The following is a 19,076-nucleotide window of genomic DNA, read 5'->3' as shown; positions in this document are numbered from 1 at the left end:
AGAATATCCTCGTCTCCATCCTCTCTCCCCATGGCAACGCTCTGCTCTGGAACTTGCTTGAACACTGCCTGTGGCTGTGCAGGATTAACTCTAAATTTATATTGTTCAGCTTCAGTAATTTCATGCATCCCGGCACCGCACTCAAATTCTTCTTGGCTACACCTAGCTTCTTCATACTGTAGCTCATTTCTTGAAAGCATCTCCTCACCTTCTCTATCAACACATATAAAGTGAACCTGATCTGCAGAGCTTTTTTTCTTCAGAGTTAAACCAAACTGCTGCTTTCCCATATGTTCATGGTATGGATCACAAACGTTATCCCTTTTCAGTAATTGCTACCCTGCATGTCATGCCTGCATTTCCAAATGCTCTTTGGAAAAGTCAAGAGTCGTTTGTTTGAATCAATTGGATTATTTGTGCAATTTTTTTTGACCACTAAATATGCCACGGTCTATTAGTGGTATTCTGATGAAGTGGAAGTGACTGGGAAGGACAGAAATTCAGCCGTGAAGTGGTAAACCAAGTAAAACCATAGGGTGGGGTCAGCAGTTGACCCCTTTCTGTGGGGGTCATCTACCACCAAACCACTAAACATATAAAAACTTAGTGGACGTTTATGCTAAAACCCCAAACACAAAAAAATATAGTAAGCTAATGTTAAGCATAAAAAAGCAGACGCTAACACTAAACACAAATAAATTGTAAAAATATTGTAAGATAACGATATGTACAAAAAAGTAGAACCGAACACTAGACCTCTAAGCTCATTAAAAGTATCAGAAACTAACACTAAACACAAAAAGCTAATGCTAACCACTAAAGACGACCGTCTCTCCAGTCTGGTCTCGCAGACTGCAAAGTCCTCAAGTTCAGTTTTGGACTCTTATTTTGCTACAACTCTAAAGTTTTAGAAATACAGTCACCATAGTCAAAAGCAGATGACATAACATATATAGTTAATCCAAATTATGAAACTGGGTAACATTTTGTGGCACTAATTGGTTTAAAAGGATCACGCTGAAAAATGTCCGTCATCCTGAAATTCAAGTGGTTTTTGGGAAATATGAAAAACTTACGACCTGAAAGGGAAAGATACAAACTGTTATGTTTATTCATATTTGAACGATTTTTACAGTAATATGCTGCACTATGTAAACTAAGCATGGAAGGTCACTCAAGTTAGTGTGTGTGTGTGTGTGGGTGTGTGTGTGGATGCAAGTTCTCCCAGTGCTCTCTACAAACAACCAATCAGACGCATGAGGAGGGTTTTAGCGCTGTCAATCACAATCTTTAGCCGTCAGTAGTCGGTCAGGGAGGAGGAGGAGATTCATCTTTTCACAGATTATCTGTCTCATAACAAACTGTCATGACAAGAAAGCAAGGCAGTTGCATGCCTTTAAAATTGTGCCGCTTTTTATGGGTCAAATAGACTCAACAAATTGTAACAGCAGGGGGGCCAAATTTAATTTTTTGTCATGGGGCCCAAGTTTCGTGGTGGCGCCCTGCTCCATAGATAGATATCAATCTATCTATACAGACAGAGAGATGTTTGTATCTTGTTCTTGGTGTATAAATATCTGGTTTCAACTGTCCCTCTTTTTTTTTTTAGGTGGCCATGTTTTAAGTTTTTTGTCTTCTGTGGTCAAAATCTAGGGACAGTTCAAATGTTCTGCTTTTCATGTGGGAAAAATGTTCGGTTCTTGGCACAAGGTGAAGACATCAGTAAATAGTCTTGAAGTTCTCTTGGTTCAACCAGCCATAGATGGAAATACCAGCTAGTTATCAGTAAATATATTCTGATTCTGATTTTTGAATATTTTAAAATTAACATACTTTACTGTACATTACTTTTGAGTACACTATTTATATTCTACTTTTAATAACTCCACAGTACTTGCGTTGAATTTTTGCCTTTACAGCATTTTACTCTGTTTTTACATATTTTATCTTCTATCTTCATGTGAACCGAACTGCTTTAATTGTTAGTTTAGCTCCTGAATTTCTCCATTGTTGGACAGTAAAAGAATTTCTATTCTGCTCTATTTTGTTTTACAGGGTCGGTGCTGGACTCGCTCTCAGAAGAGGATCTGATTAAGATGTACTTTCATGACGGCTACAGTCATGCAGAAGTTTTGGATTTCTTATCAACAGTTCACAATGTTCAAATGAGACTTTGCTCTTTAAAGAGCAAATTTAAAAAGTTATCAATTTTATGGAAACCAATGATGTCATTCTAGAGAGTTTGTGTCTTTTCTGCTGAAATTTTTCTTCATTTACTATAACTTTGGTTTGTTGTTAGTCCCAGTTCTGGATGATCTGAAGCAGAGACACGTCTTTAGTGGCAGTCATGAACAGACACGGTTTGTGTTCATGGGTTTGCTGCAATGTGACACTGATGAAAGCAAGAAAAGATGGACTACAAATACCATCAGTCCTGCTAAACAGTCTCACTGTTCATCTGTTAAACCGGATGTCATGTACCACCTACCTAACAAGATTTTTGTTGTTGTTTTTCTCATTTATTTAATTAATATCTGGTTAATTTGTTGCCTGTTTGGCAGCTTTCGAAAATAATATGTCATAAAAAAAAATAAAAAAAAATCAGCCATGTGTTAATAATATGTCACTTTTTATTGGAACAGTTTCTGATGACATAAACATTTTCATTTCTAATATTTATATGTAAATACAATTAAACATTACAACAGTTTTCAACAATAGTCGTAGCAGTTGGTAGTGACAGTTGAATGAAGAAATATAAATATATAACTAAACTATGTGTCCTGTTTTGATGCATATTTTACTCCTGGGTTTGGCAGAACAGACTGTAGGTTCCCAGACTCCCAGGAGGAATTGGGACAGTTTATGACCGAGTCAATCAGCAGTCAATGTGGCCATGACCGTCTTTAGGGACAGTTTGAGGACCTCCAGAGACAGTGGCCTAGTGCATCCACTAACTTGGGAATCCTATGTGGAAAACTACACAAGACTAGAAAACATGGTGGACTTGGAAATAAATGAGTCTAAAATTTAAAGGTTGTCAAACAACCACAATGCAGCAGAGTCAGAACTTTGACAGAGCAGGTTTCACAAGTTAACATCTGCCTTCACAGGCCAACATCCACATTTATGTTTTGTGATTCTGTATTTGAACTTAATAAAGTCCAAAGAGTTTTGTAATTCAAAGTTCATGTCTTCTTTGAAACTGATCGTATGTCTTGGGCTTTGGTATCTTGTCAGAGTTTGAACAGGAAAGCGAGGTTTGGTCTGTCTCAAGGAGAATCCTAGCAGTCTGGTTTCTTCTTGTCGTCTGGTGCTGCCCTTTTCGCTGAGCTGAACTTCAAAGATTTCCTCTCACATTTCTGATGTCAGCTTTTCCGCACACAAAGGGCCTGAACACAGAAGCATGAAGCTCCAAAGCATAAATGAAATCCAGGGTTGAAAGGCCATCCTTGAATCTAGAAAACATTTAGTACAAACATCACTTACTGATGCTAAAAAGAGCATGTTATCAAATGGATGTGTTTTACAGTCATACATAAACATTAATATCTCTAATCTTGTTTTTTGTTTAGCACAGCAAATATTGCAAAGCACTTGAATCAGGTTCTTACTTATTTGTCTGCTGGCTACTGTCGATTCTTACCCTACATTCACTTGTTTTAACTGCAACAAAATAGTAACTAAATTAACATAGTTGAAAAAATCTTGGTTTGTTATTGAAGGACCTACTTCACATGGTCTCTGTCTCTTTATGTTGTGTCCTGTCCTCAGCCGTCCCCCTGTTCCATCAGGAAACATTTTTATTGATTTCCAGCAGGATTTTCTGCGTCTCCTCAGTCCTCTGTGTCTTCTCTCTCCTCATTAGTCAAAAGTTGTTGTCTTGTCTCGCTGATGTTGGAGAATCAACACATAATCAGACACACATTCAGTCTAAATAACAGATGATTGAAGGAGACTTTCTGATCAAGTCATCATCATGTCCTCACCTTTTCCACAATCTCTTCCAACCAGTAGATCAGCAGGTGGAGCAGGTCTTCTGTTTTATTTGTTGGTCAACTCAAGTCATGTGACATGAGTTGACAGAGAAATGAAATAAAGAGAAAAGACAACAGAGTTAAAGAGGAAAATAATCATGGACAGCAGACAGAACCAGTTTGTAACTTTCAGCTCAACTCTATGCAGCTCCATCTGAAATGTTTAGTTATGTTTTGTAGATAGAAATGTTCTTACTTTTTTCGTCAACTGGGTTCTCTTATCTTCCTCCACCTGACAGACGGTGTTGAAGGTGGAGGATTCCAGGCTCAGGAGATCCAACCTGGGATGATCAGAACATCAGAGATTTGAGAAGTTTGGATCTTGGATCAGAGACTAGTATCTGTAGTTTTTAAAGTCTATTCTCTTTTTGTGATCTTTCTGTGTTGCAACACATGAATATGGCCATAGAAACTATTTGTTTTATGAGATTAATAGTTTATTTTCCTTCCCTCTGACCCTGTTCTCTAGTTTCCCTCTGCATAAAAGCTCTTAATTAAATCCCTCAATCACAAATTCTGTCTATCTTCTCCTCTGTCTTCTAATTTCTTATTTGATGCTTTAATTAAGTCTCTAATACAAAATATTATCAGGAAAACTTTCCTTACTTAATGTAAATTTGAACTCTATATGGAGGAACACTTTCTACTAATAGTGAATTTCTTTCTATGTTTATTTAGTAAAGCTGATGGTCCCAGTGCCAGCAGGAGGCCAGCAGTATTACGTGTTGTGGAATGCAAAAACTTACAAACAGGAACCAGGAGGACAGGAACCACATGGACAACCACGAAAGAATCCAGCGATGAGCAGCTAAAACCTGGAAGATTAAAACTGGGAGACTGGATTAATGAAGGTACAGGTGAGAACAATTTACTATATTAGAGCGCACCGTGTGGGGAAGCACCGCTATTACACCCTGAAACTTGGCATTTATTTCTGTCTTTTTCTTTTATCCTTAAAGATTTTAATTTGTACTCCGCGGGGTTGTTTTAATTCCTCTACATTTTAATTTGTCCACCGTGACATCATATTAGTCCTAAAAGATTTAAATTTCTCACTACTTGAGAAGCGTTGTCTCCATCCTTAGAGAAATGAATTTGTCCAGAAAAGCGTTGTCTCTTCTCAGTCTTAAGAGATTTTAGGTTTGACACCCAGCAGCATTACTTACTTTTAAAATTATCGCCTGAGTTTAAATGTCTTGCTCATTTTAACATGTGGCCTTGAGGGTTTTGGAATCCAGCCGCCAAATGATTGATCCGTGGATCAACAGTTCATATCCGGGATCCAAAGGTCCTGCCTATTTCTCTCTTCCTCTTTCATCTATGAACATTTAAATTAACTCCCGTTGTTACTGTTATTTCATACGTAAAACGCTTCACTCCCTGTGGATTTTATAATGTCCAGACCAGAATGATTATAACTTTAAAACCGCTGTTTCAATCCGTTTACACCAGAGCTCAACCGATTATATTGTATTGCATATTATATTGAATTTATTATGTCTTAAAAATTAGAACTGTCAGAAATATTGTTTAAATTTTAGAGTTTCATTTGCAGCAGTGTTGTCTCAATTGTATTGATTCCAGTGTCCGGAGCTGCGTTGTCTTAATTGTTGTTGGTTTGATTTTTGCCCAGCAAGATTGGTTTAGATTTAGTATTAATCCTGTGGCGTTGTCTTATTCCTTTTAGCATTTGTCTTTTACGCACCATCCATGTCCGACTCCTTTTAGTGTTTTTTGTTCAGCAGTAAGGTCTTGTTCCTCAGAAATTTAAATTAGCATCCGCCAGCATTTAGTCATACATTCATCAACAGCAAAAAAGTCAGCATTGCCTGTCCAGCTAGAATCCTTAACATCTAAAATGAAACATCTAGCAGCGGGATAAAGAAAAGCCCCGGCGCAAGACGCTACCTAAGGCATCCTCGGTCCTGCTAGAATCCTTAACCTCTAAAATGAAACATCTAGCAGCGGGATAAAGAAAAGCCCCGGCGCAAGGCGCTACCTAAGGCATCCTCGGTCCTGCTAGAATCCTTAACATCTAAAATGAAACATCTAGCAGCGGGATAAAGAAAAGCCCCGGTGCAAGGCGCTACCTAAGGCATCCTCGGTCCTGCTAGAATCCTTAACATCTAAAATGAAACATCTAGCAGCGGGATAAAGAAAAGCCCCGGTGCAAGGCGCTACCTAAGGCATCCTCGGTCCTGCTAGAAAGCCATTGGCTTTAACAAAAACAACAGAGAAATTACGTTATCCTAATGGGACTTCTCCGGTAGGTCTTCAGTTTTTCAAGAACCCAATCTAATCAGAGTCATCACTTGACAAGTCGTAGTGAGGTCTAAAATACACTTGTCTGGAACTCTCTCTTCCTCTAATTCTGTCAGATCCAATTCCAGATGTTGAAGGCATTGGTTCCTCTTCTTTTTCCATTTGAGACTTCATACAGACACATATGCAAGGGAATGTCAAACTTGGAACTTTGCAATATGTTGATGGGGAAGTACTAATGGCAGGAGAAGACACAATGGGATCCTCACACACTGTCCTTGGTGGACAGTTGAGGACAGGGGATGACAAAACAGAATCTTCACTGATTGGGGGACTGATGGCATAGATTGACATAATGGGACCTTCACATGGCAATCTTGGTGAGGGACTGAAGACAGGGGAGGACAGAATGGGATCCTCACATGCACTCTTAGGTGAAAGACTGATGGGTGAAAAAATGGGATCCACCCAGAATGGCATGGGCGAGGGACTGGAGACAGGGGAGGACTGAAAAGAATCCTCACACAATGTATTTGTGGAGGGACTGAGAACAGGTTCCTCTTCATCATCGCTGTTCCTGGACCTCTTGGCAGGGATCTCCTCTTCAGTACCACTGTCCCTGGTCCTCTTGGAGGGGAGCTCATCTCTAGGCTGCTGCTCCCTGGTGCTTTTAGCAGAGGGCTCCTCTTCAGCGTCACTGTCCCTGGTCCTCTTGGCAGGGGGCTCCTCTTCAGAGTCACTGTCCCTGGTCCTCTTGGCAGGGGGCTCCTCTTCAGCGTCACTGTCCCTGGTCCTCTTGGCAGGGGGCTCCTCTTCAGAGTCACTGTCCTTTGTCCTCTTTCTGCTTATGCCGGTCGCAGATGTCACACGAGTCACATCCCCTACCAAACCTACCTGATGACGTTGCGAGATACCAAAAGGTCTGCAGTCATCTGGACTCAAAACAGGCTCTTCAAGTGAGGTCAATTGAAAAATGCCCTCTTGAAGCTTCTGAGCCATCTCGAGCTCAGCGTAAGGACGGTCTACTGTTGGACTGCAGCTGGTAGTACTGATATTACCGTAACTGCTAGTCCAGTCACTACCTACCTCATCTTCACTGAAGACGGTAATAGAGCTACGACTGGAGCTGCTAATACAGCTACCACTGAAACTGCTAGCCCAGTCATCTTGACTGGAGCTACCACTGGAGCTGGTACTACAGTCAACAGACTGCGGAGGTGAACTACACCTCGACTCCTCTGCATGATCTCCAGAAACCATGTTGTCTGACATGATTTCTTGGAAAACATTTGACCACACCTTACCAAGATCCTTACCATCGTCTGGATGTTCCTTCAACGTTGGGGATCCGTCTGCTGGAAGACCTACACTATGAGCTGTGAAGGAAAACAAGAAAAAACCATCGTTCAGCATCAAGACCTTCACAAAAATCCAAAGCAATGTTTAAAGAGAACACTGAAATACCAAAATACACTAACCCAGGTTTGAGAATGTCTAAATATAAATTAAAGAAGTATGTGCTGTGTTGAGGACTTTTTAATAGCTAATAAAATACCTTTAATCTTACATTGTACCATTAGTGTGAATAAAATAAAACACTGCAACAAGTTACTCAGTTTACCCTCCTATAACTCTCACAAATCTTTGATGCTGCTGAACAGGTAAGTTTTATCTTAACAGACAAAACAAGAAACATGAGTCATTCATTACTATTAAACTTAAATTACTGCTTACATAACTTTAACACTATAAAAGAATTGAAAAATAATTAATGTTTCCATTAGAATTTTTAAATGACTAAAATGTTAACTGTAGTTAATTAAATTAAAATCCTCTGAGCTCCACAAATTTTCAGAATCACATCAACAGCTACTCTGACACCCCGTCAGTAAATCCTACAGTATGAATAAATACCTATATACCCCTACATATAGCCAACAGCAGAAATGTACATCTGTAAAAATCAGAGTCTAAAGACTGGGGATCTACTGTAAATAAACAGGCCAACATTCAAGTAACTTCTGAAAATGATACATCACTAAAATGCAATGGAACAAAACACTGTTTTCTGATCTTGAGTAATTACAATAAATAATTTAGTTACTTTGTGAAATCAATAGGCACACATTGATTGTTCTTTAGAGATTTTTTCTAAGAATAAAGTTGTCTGTTGTCATTTAATCAATGTATCCATGGAGACTACATATACTACATTTTCGAAAAGCTGGTTCCAAAACTTATTTTTTTTAAAAACAACTACAGTCAGCATTACTGACATTTTCCAAAATTTCAAACAACTAGCATATAAATCACAAAACAAATTCAATTAACTCACAAATATGTTGCATCCCAAAAATGCAAATTATACCTTCCTAAGTTTTTGTCTTTCTTAACTTTTTATTGAAGTCATTTTATATAATTTCCCCAATGTATCCATGGAAACTAAATATGGTTGGGCATTTTTCAAAAAAATGGACAAAGAACCATCCAGCTTGCCAAGAATTAGACACCAAAGTCATAAAAGCTAATTTTCACAAAGAAATCATTATTTTGTATTTGAAAATCAGCTTTGATTGATGATCACTACGACACAGACACACACGTGCGCGCGCACACACACACACACACACACACATATAATGCTTATTACTGGGGCGACAGTGGTAGGAGTTTGCCCTGCAATGGCCTGCCTTTGTCGTTGTGTCCTTGGTCAAGACTCTTCTCCCACTTTCCTGCTGGTGTTGGTCAGAAGGGCCAATGGTTTGATATAACAGCTGTGGCTACAATCCATTAGCTTATCATCATCAGTGTGTGAACATGTGCATGAATGGAAATTAGTGATTTTATGTAAAGCCTCTTTGAGTGTTCTAATAAACCTCTACAAGTCTGATGTCATTGCCATGGAAACCAAACATGTTTTGTCAGGGTATTTAAAAAAAACCAGTTAAGAATAAGCTAGTTTTCCCGTTTTGTTTTGTTGTTTTTTTTTTCCAAACCAGTATACCAATTTTTCTCAAACACTAGTGCTAACATCCCAGACATTTATCCACAAATTTCAATAAGCTAACACATAAGTCACTAAACTATTTAAATTAACTCACATATTTGTTTCATCCCACAAAAGCAAAAAAGACCTATTAAAGCTATATATTTCAAAGAAGTCAACAAAATTTCGAAGTATTGGACCACAAAGTCTTCAAACCTGATACTGTTAGATTAAATTTGACCGTTTTAGCTTTTTCTAATCAATTCACCATGTTAGCATTCCTGGCGATGCTAAAAACCCCAGATCAACATGTCCTTATCTTGAAAAAATAATAAAACTAAACAATTAAATCATAGTTTGTCATAGGGAAAATACATTTTTAAAAATGTTTTTTAAAGTAATATTAAATATTTAATGCGTATCCATGGATACCGAGTGTGTATCACGGTATTTTTCAAAAAATAACGGTCAAAAACAAACTAATTTTCCAAACAAAACAAAAAAAAAAACAGGCTACATGTTTCTTTCTTCAAATAATAAAACTAAATTAAATTACAGGCTATCAAAGGGGAAAATACATGTTGTTAAATGTTTTTTTAAAGTAACATTAAATAGCTAATGTATTTTATTTAGCGTTTCCATGGAAACTGAATGTTTATCAGAGTATTTTTCAAAAAATAACGGTCACGAACCAACAAATTTTTTCAAGAATTTGACAGTAATTCAACTAATTTGACTATAATTAACTAAAATACATATGTTTCTTAAATCACTACACCAGTTTAACATTCCTGACATTTCCTGGAAATTCAGTCAAGAAAAAAACTCCTTAGTTGAGAAAGATCTATGCTAGCAAGAATGCTACTTGTCTTTTTTTATACAGCAGGCAATATTTCTTTTAAAAAAACGCACACAAACACAAAATAAACTAAACAATTCATTATTATTTTAGCAATAACTTGTTTTTGTTTAATAAAAATAATAGAAGAATGATATGAACCTTCCAGCTGATCCCCCTGCGGGTCCTTCTCCTGGCCAGGATCCATCTTTCGTGGGTTTTGGGATTCTTCAGCAAGTGCGTAATTCACCAAGCGCTTCTTCAGCAAGTTTTGCAAAGTAGACTTCTCCACAGGTTCAAACCTTCCGAGGCGTTAGGCTCCTTCAGGCGTCTCCTTCAAAAGTCCCGTAGCAAAAGGAAAGAATTCAGAAGGTCGGCGTCATTTATAGGGTTTCCGACGCTAACGTCGTTTCCATGACTTTCATTGAAGAAGGCTCAATGACGAATGCACGCGCTGGTGCATTCGCGCAAATTGCACGTGCTTGCATCCATCTCCTGTTGCTGTTAGTTAATAATAAAGTTTAAAAAATGGCTGTGATAATTATTTTGTAATCAACTGCATTAGAATAATATTGTCTGAACAATAGGGCCCCAACTGCACAATGCTGCAGAGGCAACAAACAAAAAAACAAACAAACATAGTTTTAGCATGTATATTATTAAAAACAAAATCTAATCATGTATTTTTTATAAGTTATGGAAAGACTCAAACTTAAACGGTGATTTTGTTGTAGGCCAAGTTGTCTTACAACATGTCAGGGACATGAATAATGTTCAATGGATTTTAACATTTTGATCACAAGATGAACAGGGTATTTCTGAAGCGTATATAAATGTTGCTGCACAGTGCAGTCAGAGTTGTTTATGTCCAGCGGATGTCCAGGAGGTGGCAGCTCGCAGCCCACAGCTTCAAAGCTGTGCCATCATCTTCACCTGCCCTTCAGCTGTCTGCTCTAGCACAGTTCCTGGAAAAAGAGGAAGATTGAGGTAAAGATATTTAAAAAGGTGAATTATTAACTTTGCTGGCTACAGTGTTTTGGTTTTGTTGGTTTGTTTTTGTATGTTTGTCTTCATACTTGGTCTTTTATAAAATGTTTGTGTTTTTATCCACTTCATCTCACACAGTTCTGTTTCACCAGTTTTACTATATTATATAAAACACAGCATTATTTAATTTGTCTCACTGGTTTGTAGAATCCACCGGTCAGCATCTTATTCTCTGGTGTAAAGAAGCAGTAGATAGAGGTGGACGCTCCCTCTGCTGGGGTTTGGATCAAGAAACTCAAGATCTTAGCTATGTTACTTAATTGCATTAGAAAATGGCACCATGTGCCTGGAAAATACTCAACGCTGCATCTTTAAACAACAAAGCAACCATCTTCATCCCCCGTTCTTTTTTTCCCCATCCCATCCCGTCCTTCATCGTGTAAACCTTCTGTCACTCATGCAGCTATCCTCCTCTTCCAGAATATCCTCGTCTCCATCCTCTCTCCCCATGGCAACGCTCTGCTCTGGAACTTGCTTGAACACTGCCTGTGGCTGTGCAGGATTAACTCTAAATTTATATTGTTCAGCTTCAGTAATTTCATGCATCCCGGCACCGCACTCAAATTCTTCTTGGCTACACCTAGCTTCTTCATACTGTAGCTCATTTCTTGAAAGCATCTCCTCACCTTCTCTATCAACACATATAAAGTGAACCTGATCTGCAGAGCTTTTTTTCTTCAGAGTTAAACCAAACTGCTGCTTTCCCATATGTTCATGGTATGGATCACAAACGTTATCCCTTTTCAGTAATTGCTACCCTGCATGTCATGCCTGCATTTCCAAATGCTCTTTGGAAAAGTCAAGAGTCGTTTGTTTGAATCAATTGGATTATTTGTGCAATTTTTTTTGACCACTAAATATGCCACGGTCTATTAGTGGTATTCTGATGAAGTGGAAGTGACTGGGAAGGACAGAAATTCAGCCGTGAAGTGGTAAACCAAGTAAAACCATAGGGTGGGGTCAGCAGTTGACCCCTTTCTGTGGGGGTCATCTACCACCAAACCACTAAACATATAAAAACTTAGTGGACGTTTATGCTAAAACCCCAAACACAAAAAAATATAGTAAGCTAATGTTAAGCATAAAAAAGCAGACGCTAACACTAAACACAAATAAATTGTAAAAATATTGTAAGATAACGATATGTACAAAAAAGTAGAACCGAACACTAGACCTCTAAGCTCATTAAAAGTATCAGAAACTAACACTAAACACAAAAAGCTAATGCTAACCACTAAAGACGACCGTCTCTCCAGTCTGGTCTCGCAGACTGCAAAGTCCTCAAGTTCAGTTTTGGACTCTTATTTTGCTACAACTCTAAAGTTTTAGAAATACAGTCACCATAGTCAAAAGCAGATGACATAACATATATAGTTAATCCAAATTATGAAACTGGGTAACATTTTGTGGCACTAATTGGTTTAAAAGGATCACGCTGAAAAATGTCCGTCATCCTGAAATTCAAGTGGTTTTTGGGAAATATGAAAAACTTACGACCTGAAAGGGAAAGATACAAACTGTTATGTTTATTCATATTTGAACGATTTTTACAGTAATATGCTGCACTATGTAAACTAAGCATGGAAGGTCACTCAAGTTAGTGTGTGTGTGTGTGTGGGTGTGTGTGTGGATGCAAGTTCTCCCAGTGCTCTCTACAAACAACCAATCAGACGCATGAGGAGGGTTTTAGCGCTGTCAATCACAATCTTTAGCCGTCAGTAGTCGGTCAGGGAGGAGGAGGAGATTCATCTTTTCACAGATTATCTGTCTCATAACAAACTGTCATGACAAGAAAGCAAGGCAGTTGCATGCCTTTAAAATTGTGCCGCTTTTTATGGGTCAAATAGACTCAACAAATTGTAACAGCAGGGGGGCCAAATTTAATTTTTTGTCATGGGGCCCAAGTTTCGTGGTGGCGCCCTGCTCCATAGATAGATATCAATCTATCTATACAGACAGAGAGATGTTTGTATCTTGTTCTTGGTGTATAAATATCTGGTTTCAACTGTCCCTCTTTTTTTTTTTAGGTGGCCATGTTTTAAGTTTTTTGTCTTCTGTGGTCAAAATCTAGGGACAGTTCAAATGTTCTGCTTTTCATGTGGGAAAAATGTTCGGTTCTTGGCACAAGGTGAAGACATCAGTAAATAGTCTTGAAGTTCTCTTGGTTCAACCAGCCATAGATGGAAATACCAGCTAGTTATCAGTAAATATATTCTGATTCTGATTTTTGAATATTTTAAAATTAACATACTTTACTGTACATTACTTTTGAGTACACTATTTATATTCTACTTTTAATAACTCCACAGTACTTGCGTTGAATTTTTGCCTTTACAGCATTTTACTCTGTTTTTACATATTTTATCTTCTATCTTCATGTGAACCGAACTGCTTTAATTGTTAGTTTAGCTCCTGAATTTCTCCATTGTTGGACAGTAAAAGAATTTCTATTCTGCTCTATTTTGTTTTACAGGGTCGGTGCTGGACTCGCTCTCAGAAGAGGATCTGATTAAGATGTACTTTCATGACGGCTACAGTCATGCAGAAGTTTTGGATTTCTTATCAACAGTTCACAATGTTCAAATGAGACTTTGCTCTTTAAAGAGCAAATTTAAAAAGTTATCAATTTTATGGAAACCAATGATGTCATTCTAGAGAGTTTGTGTCTTTTCTGCTGAAATTTTTCTTCATTTACTATAACTTTGGTTTGTTGTTAGTCCCAGTTCTGGATGATCTGAAGCAGAGACACGTCTTTAGTGGCAGTCATGAACAGACACGGTTTGTGTTCATGGGTTTGCTGCAATGTGACACTGATGAAAGCAAGAAAAGATGGACTACAAATACCATCAGTCCTGCTAAACAGTCTCACTGTTCATCTGTTAAACCGGATGTCATGTACCACCTACCTAACAAGATTTTTGTTGTTGTTTTTCTCATTTATTTAATTAATATCTGGTTAATTTGTTGCCTGTTTGGCAGCTTTCGAAAATAATATGTCATAAAAAAAAATTTAAAAAAATCAGCCATGTGTTAATAATATGTCACTTTTTATTGGAACAGTTTCTGATGACATAAACATTTTCATTTCTAATATTTATATGTAAATACAATTAAACATTACAACAGTTTTCAACAATAGTCGTAGCAGTTGGTAGTGACAGTTGAATGAAGAAATATAAATATATAACTAAACTATGTGTCCTGTTTTGATGCATATTTTACTCCTGGGTTTGGCAGAACAGACTGTAGGTTCCCAGACTCCCAGGAGGAATTGGGACAGTTTATGACCGAGTCAATCAGCAGTCAATGTGGCCATGACCGTCTTTAGGGACAGTTTGAGGACCTCCAGAGACAGTGGCCTAGTGCATCCACTAACTTGGGAATCCTATGTGGAAAACTACACAAGACTAGAAAACATGGTGGACTTGGAAATAAATGAGTCTAAAATTTAAAGGTTGTCAAACAACCACAATGCAGCAGAGTCAGAACTTTGACAGAGCAGGTTTCACAAGTTAACATCTGCCTTCACAGGCCAACATCCACATTTATGTTTTGTGATTCTGTATTTGAACTTAATAAAGTCCAAAGAGTTTTGTAATTCAAAGTTCATGTCTTCTTTGAAACTGATCGTATGTCTTGGGCTTTGGTATCTTGTCAGAGTTTGAACAGGAAAGCGAGGTTTGGTCTGTCTCAAGGAGAATCCTAGCAGTCTGGTTTCTTCTTGTCGTCTGGTGCTGCCCTTTTCGCTGAGCTGAACTTCAAAGATTTCCTCTCACATTTCTGATGTCAGCTTTTCCGCACACAAAGGGCCTGAACACAGAAGCATGAAGCTCCAAAGCATAAATGAAATCCAGGGTTGAAAGGCCATCCTTGAATCTAGAAAACATTTAGTACAAACATCACTTACTGATGCTAAAAAGAGCATGTTATCAAATGGATGTGTTTTACAGTCATACATAAACATTAATATCTCTAATCTTGTTTTTTGTTTAGCACAGCAAATATTGCAAAGCACTTGAATCAGGTTCTTACTTATTTGTCTGCTGGCTACTGTCGATTCTTACCCTACATTCACTTGTTTTAACTGCAACAAAATAGTAACTAAATTAACATAGTTGAAAAAATCTTGGTTTGTTATTGAAGGACCTACTTCACATGGTCTCTGTCTCTTTATGTTGTGTCCTGTCCTCAGCCGTCCCCCTGTTCCATCAGGAAACATTTTTATTGATTTCCAGCAGGATTTTCTGCGTCTCCTCAGTCCTCTGTGTCTTCTCTCTCCTCATTAGTCAAAAGTTGTTGTCTTGTCTCGCTGATGTTGGAGAATCAACACATAATCAGACACACATTCAGTCTAAATAACAGATGATTGAAGGAGACTTTCTGATCAAGTCATCATCATGTCCTCACCTTTTCCACAATCTCTTCCAACCAGTAGATCAGCAGGTGGAGCAGGTCTTCTGTTTTATTTGTTGGTCAACTCAAGTCATGTGACATGAGTTGACAGAGAAATGAAATAAAGAGAAAAGACAACAGAGTTAAAGAGGAAAATAATCATGGACAGCAGACAGAACCAGTTTGTAACTTTCAGCTCAACTCTATGCAGCTCCATCTGAAATGTTTAGTTATGTTTTGTAGATAGAAATGTTCTTACTTTTTTCGTCAACTGGGTTCTCTTATCTTCCTCCACCTGACAGACGGTGTTGAAGGTGGAGGATTCCAGGCTCAGGAGATCCAACCTGGGATGATCAGAACATCAGAGATTTGAGAAGTTTGGATCTTGGATCAGAGACTAGTATCTGTAGTTTTTAAAGTCTATTCTCTTTTTGTGATCTTTCTGTGTTGCAACACATGAATATGGCCATAGAAACTATTTGTTTTATGAGATTAATAGTTTATTTTCCTTCCCTCTGACCCTGTTCTCTAGTTTCCCTCTGCATAAAAGCTCTTAATTAAATCCCTCAATCACAAATTCTGTCTATCTTCTCCTCTGTCTTCTAATTTCTTATTTGATGCTTTAATTAAGTCTCTAATACAAAATATTATCAGGAAAACTTTCCTTACTTAATGTAAATTTGAACTCTATATGGAGGAACACTTTCTACTAATAGTGAATTTCTTTCTATGTTTATTTAGTAAAGCTGATGGTCCCAGTGCCAGCAGGAGGCCAGCAGTATTACGTGTTGTGGAATGCAAAAACTTACAAACAGGAACCAGGAGGACAGGAACCACATGGACAACCACGAAAGAATCCAGCGATGAGCAGCTAAAACCTGGAAGATTAAAACTGGGAGACTGGATTAATGAAGGTACAGGTGAGAACAATTTACTATATTAGAGCGCACCGTGTGGGGAAGCACCGCTATTACACCCTGAAACTTGGCATTTATTTCTGTCTTTTTCTTTTATCCTTAAAGATTTTAATTTGTACTCCGCGGGGTTGTTTTAATTCCTCTACATTTTAATTTGTCCACCGTGACATCATATTAGTCCTAAAAGATTTAAATTTCTCACTACTTGAGAAGCGTTGTCTCCATCCTTAGAGAAATGAATTTGTCCAGAAAAGCGTTGTCTCTTCTCAGTCTTAAGAGATTTTAGGTTTGACACCCAGCAGCATTACTTACTTTTAAAATTATCGCCTGAGTTTAAATGTCTTGCTCATTTTAACATGTGGCCTTGAGGGTTTTGGAATCCAGCCGCCAAATGATTGATCCGTGGATCAACAGTTCATATCCGGGATCCAAAGGTCCTGCCTATTTCTCTCTTCCTCTTTCATCTATGAACATTTAAATTAACTCCCGTTGTTACTGTTATTTCATACGTAAAACGCTTCACTCCCTGTGGATTTTATAATGTCCAGACCAGAATGATTATAACTTTAAAACCGCTGTTTCAATCCGTTTACACCAGAGCTCAACCGATTATATTGTATTGCATATTATATTGAATTTATTATGTCTTAAAAATTAGAACTGTCAGAAATATTGTTTAAATTTTAGAGTTTCATTTGCAGCAGTGTTGTCTCAATTGTATTGATTCCAGTGTCCGGAGCTGCGTTGTCTTAATTGTTGTTGGTTTGATTTTTGCCCAGCAAGATTGGTTTAGATTTAGTATTAATCCTGTGGCGTTGTCTTATTCCTTTTAGCATTTGTCTTTTACGCACCATCCATGTCCGACTCCTTTTAGTGTTTTTTGTTCAGCAGTAAGGTCTTGTTCCTCAGAAATTTAAATTAGCATCCGCCAGCATTTAGTCATACATTCATCAACAGCAAAAAAGTCAGCATTGCCTGTCCAGCTAGAATCCTTAACATCTAAAATGAAACATCTAGCAGCGGGATAAAGAAAAGCCCCGGCGCAAGGCGCTACCTAAGGCATCCTCGGTCCTGCTAGAATCCTTAACATCTAAAATGAAACATCTAGCAGCGGGATAAAGAAAAGCCCCGGTGCAAGGCGCTACCTAAGGCATCCTCGGTCCTGCTAGAAAGCCATTGGCTTTAACAAAAACAACAGAGAAATTACGTTATCCTAATGGGACTTCTCCGGTAGGTCTTCAGTTTTTCAAGAACCCAATCTAATCAGAGTCATCACTTGACAAGTCGTAGTGAGGTCTAAAATACACTTGTCTGGAACTCTCTCTTCCTCTAATTCTGTCAGATCCAATTCCAGATGTTGAAGGCATTGGTTCCTCTTCTTTTTCCATTTGAGACTTCATACAGACACATATGCAAGGGAATGTCAAACTTGGAACTTTGCAATATGTTGATGGGGAAGTACTAATGGCAGGAGAAGACACAATGGGATCCTCACACACTGTCCTTGGTGGACAGTTGAGGACAGGGGATGACAAAACAGAATCTTCACTGATTGGGGGACTGATGGCATAGATTGACATAATGGGACCTTCACATGGCAATCTTGGTGAGGGACTGAAGACAGGGGAGGACAGAATGGGATCCTCACATGCACTCTTAGGTGAAAGACTGATGGGTGAAAAAATGGGATCCACCCAGAATGGCATGGGCGAGGGACTGGAGACAGGGGAGGACTGAAAAGAATCCTCACACAATGTATTTGTGGAGGGACTGAGAACAGGTTCCTCTTCATCATCGCTGTTCCTGGACCTCTTGGCAGGGATCTCCTCTTCAGTACCACTGTCCCTGGTCCTCTTGGAGGGGAGCTCATCTCTAGGCTGCTGCTCCCTGGTGCTTTTAGCAGAGGGCTCCTCTTCAGCGTCACTGTCCCTGGTCCTCTTGGCAGTGGGCTCCTCTTCAGAGTCACTGTCCCTGGTCCTCTTGGCAGGGGGCTCCTCTTCAGCGTCACTGTCCCTGGTCCTCTTGGCAGGGGGCTCCTCTTCAGCGTCACTGTCCCTGGTCCTCTTGGCAGGGGGCTCCTCTTCAGAGTCACTGTCCCTGGTCCTCTTGGCAGGGGACTCCTCTTCAGCGTCACTGTCCCTGGTCCTCTTGGCAGGGGGCTCCTCTTCAGTGTCACTGTCCCTGGTCCTCTTGGCAGGGGGCTCCTTTTCATCAAAACTGTCCCTGGTCCTCTTGGCAGGGGGCTCCTCTTCAGAGTCACTGTCCCTGGTCCTCTTGGCAGGGGGCTCCTCTTCAGAGTCACTGTCCTTTGTCCTCTTTCTGCTTATGCCGGTCGCAGATGTCACACGAGTCACATCCCCTACCAAACCTACCTGATGACGTTGCGAGATACCAAAAGGTCTGCAGTCATCTGGACTCAAAACAGGCTCTTCAAGTGAGGTCAATTGAAAAATGCCCTCTTGAAGCTTCTGAGCCATCTCGAGCTCAGCGTAAGGACGGTCTACTGTTGGACTGCAGCTGGTAGTACTGATATTACCGTAACTGCTAGTCCAGTCACTACCTACCTCATCTTCACTGAAGACGGTAATAGAGCTACG

At 39.0% G+C, this 19,076-nt stretch overlaps 1 protein-coding gene and 1 long non-coding RNA gene across 3 annotated transcripts; both read right to left on the bottom strand.

Moving 5' to 3' along the window:
- Positions 1-2,606: 2,606 nt before the first annotated feature.
- Positions 2,607-17,514, bottom strand: LOC114156613 (uncharacterized). 2 transcript variants are annotated; one of them, XR_003597975.1, is made up of 6 exons: positions 16,372-17,514; positions 15,578-15,906; positions 15,321-15,479; positions 3,990-4,318; positions 3,733-3,891; positions 2,607-3,458 (listed from the first exon to the last, which is right to left on the bottom strand). It is a non-coding gene; the product is annotated as an uncharacterized LOC114156613 (long non-coding RNA). The 2 variants fall into 2 exon arrangements; XR_003597976.1 differs by lacking the exons at positions 15,321-15,479; positions 15,578-15,906; positions 16,372-17,514 and adding an exon at positions 4,784-5,947.
- LOC114156612 (protein IWS1 homolog) lies at positions 6,191-10,528 on the bottom strand. Its single transcript, XM_028037144.1, has 2 exons — positions 10,286-10,528; positions 6,191-7,675 (listed from the first exon to the last, which is right to left on the bottom strand). The coding sequence occupies exons 1-2, from the start codon at positions 10,329-10,331 to the stop codon at positions 6,333-6,335; spliced, it is 1,389 nt and encodes a 462-aa protein (XP_027892945.1). The 5' UTR covers positions 10,332-10,528; the 3' UTR covers positions 6,191-6,332.
- Positions 17,515-19,076: the final 1,562 nt, after the last annotated feature.

The sequence above is a fragment of the Xiphophorus couchianus genome, chromosome 13 (assembly GCF_001444195.1).
Source record: "Xiphophorus couchianus chromosome 13, X_couchianus-1.0, whole genome shotgun sequence".
NCBI classification, from domain to species: Eukaryota; Metazoa; Chordata; class Actinopteri; order Cyprinodontiformes; family Poeciliidae; genus Xiphophorus; species Xiphophorus couchianus.
The sequence above is the reverse complement of the archived record's forward strand: the minus strand, read 5'-3'. Positions and strand labels throughout refer to the sequence as shown.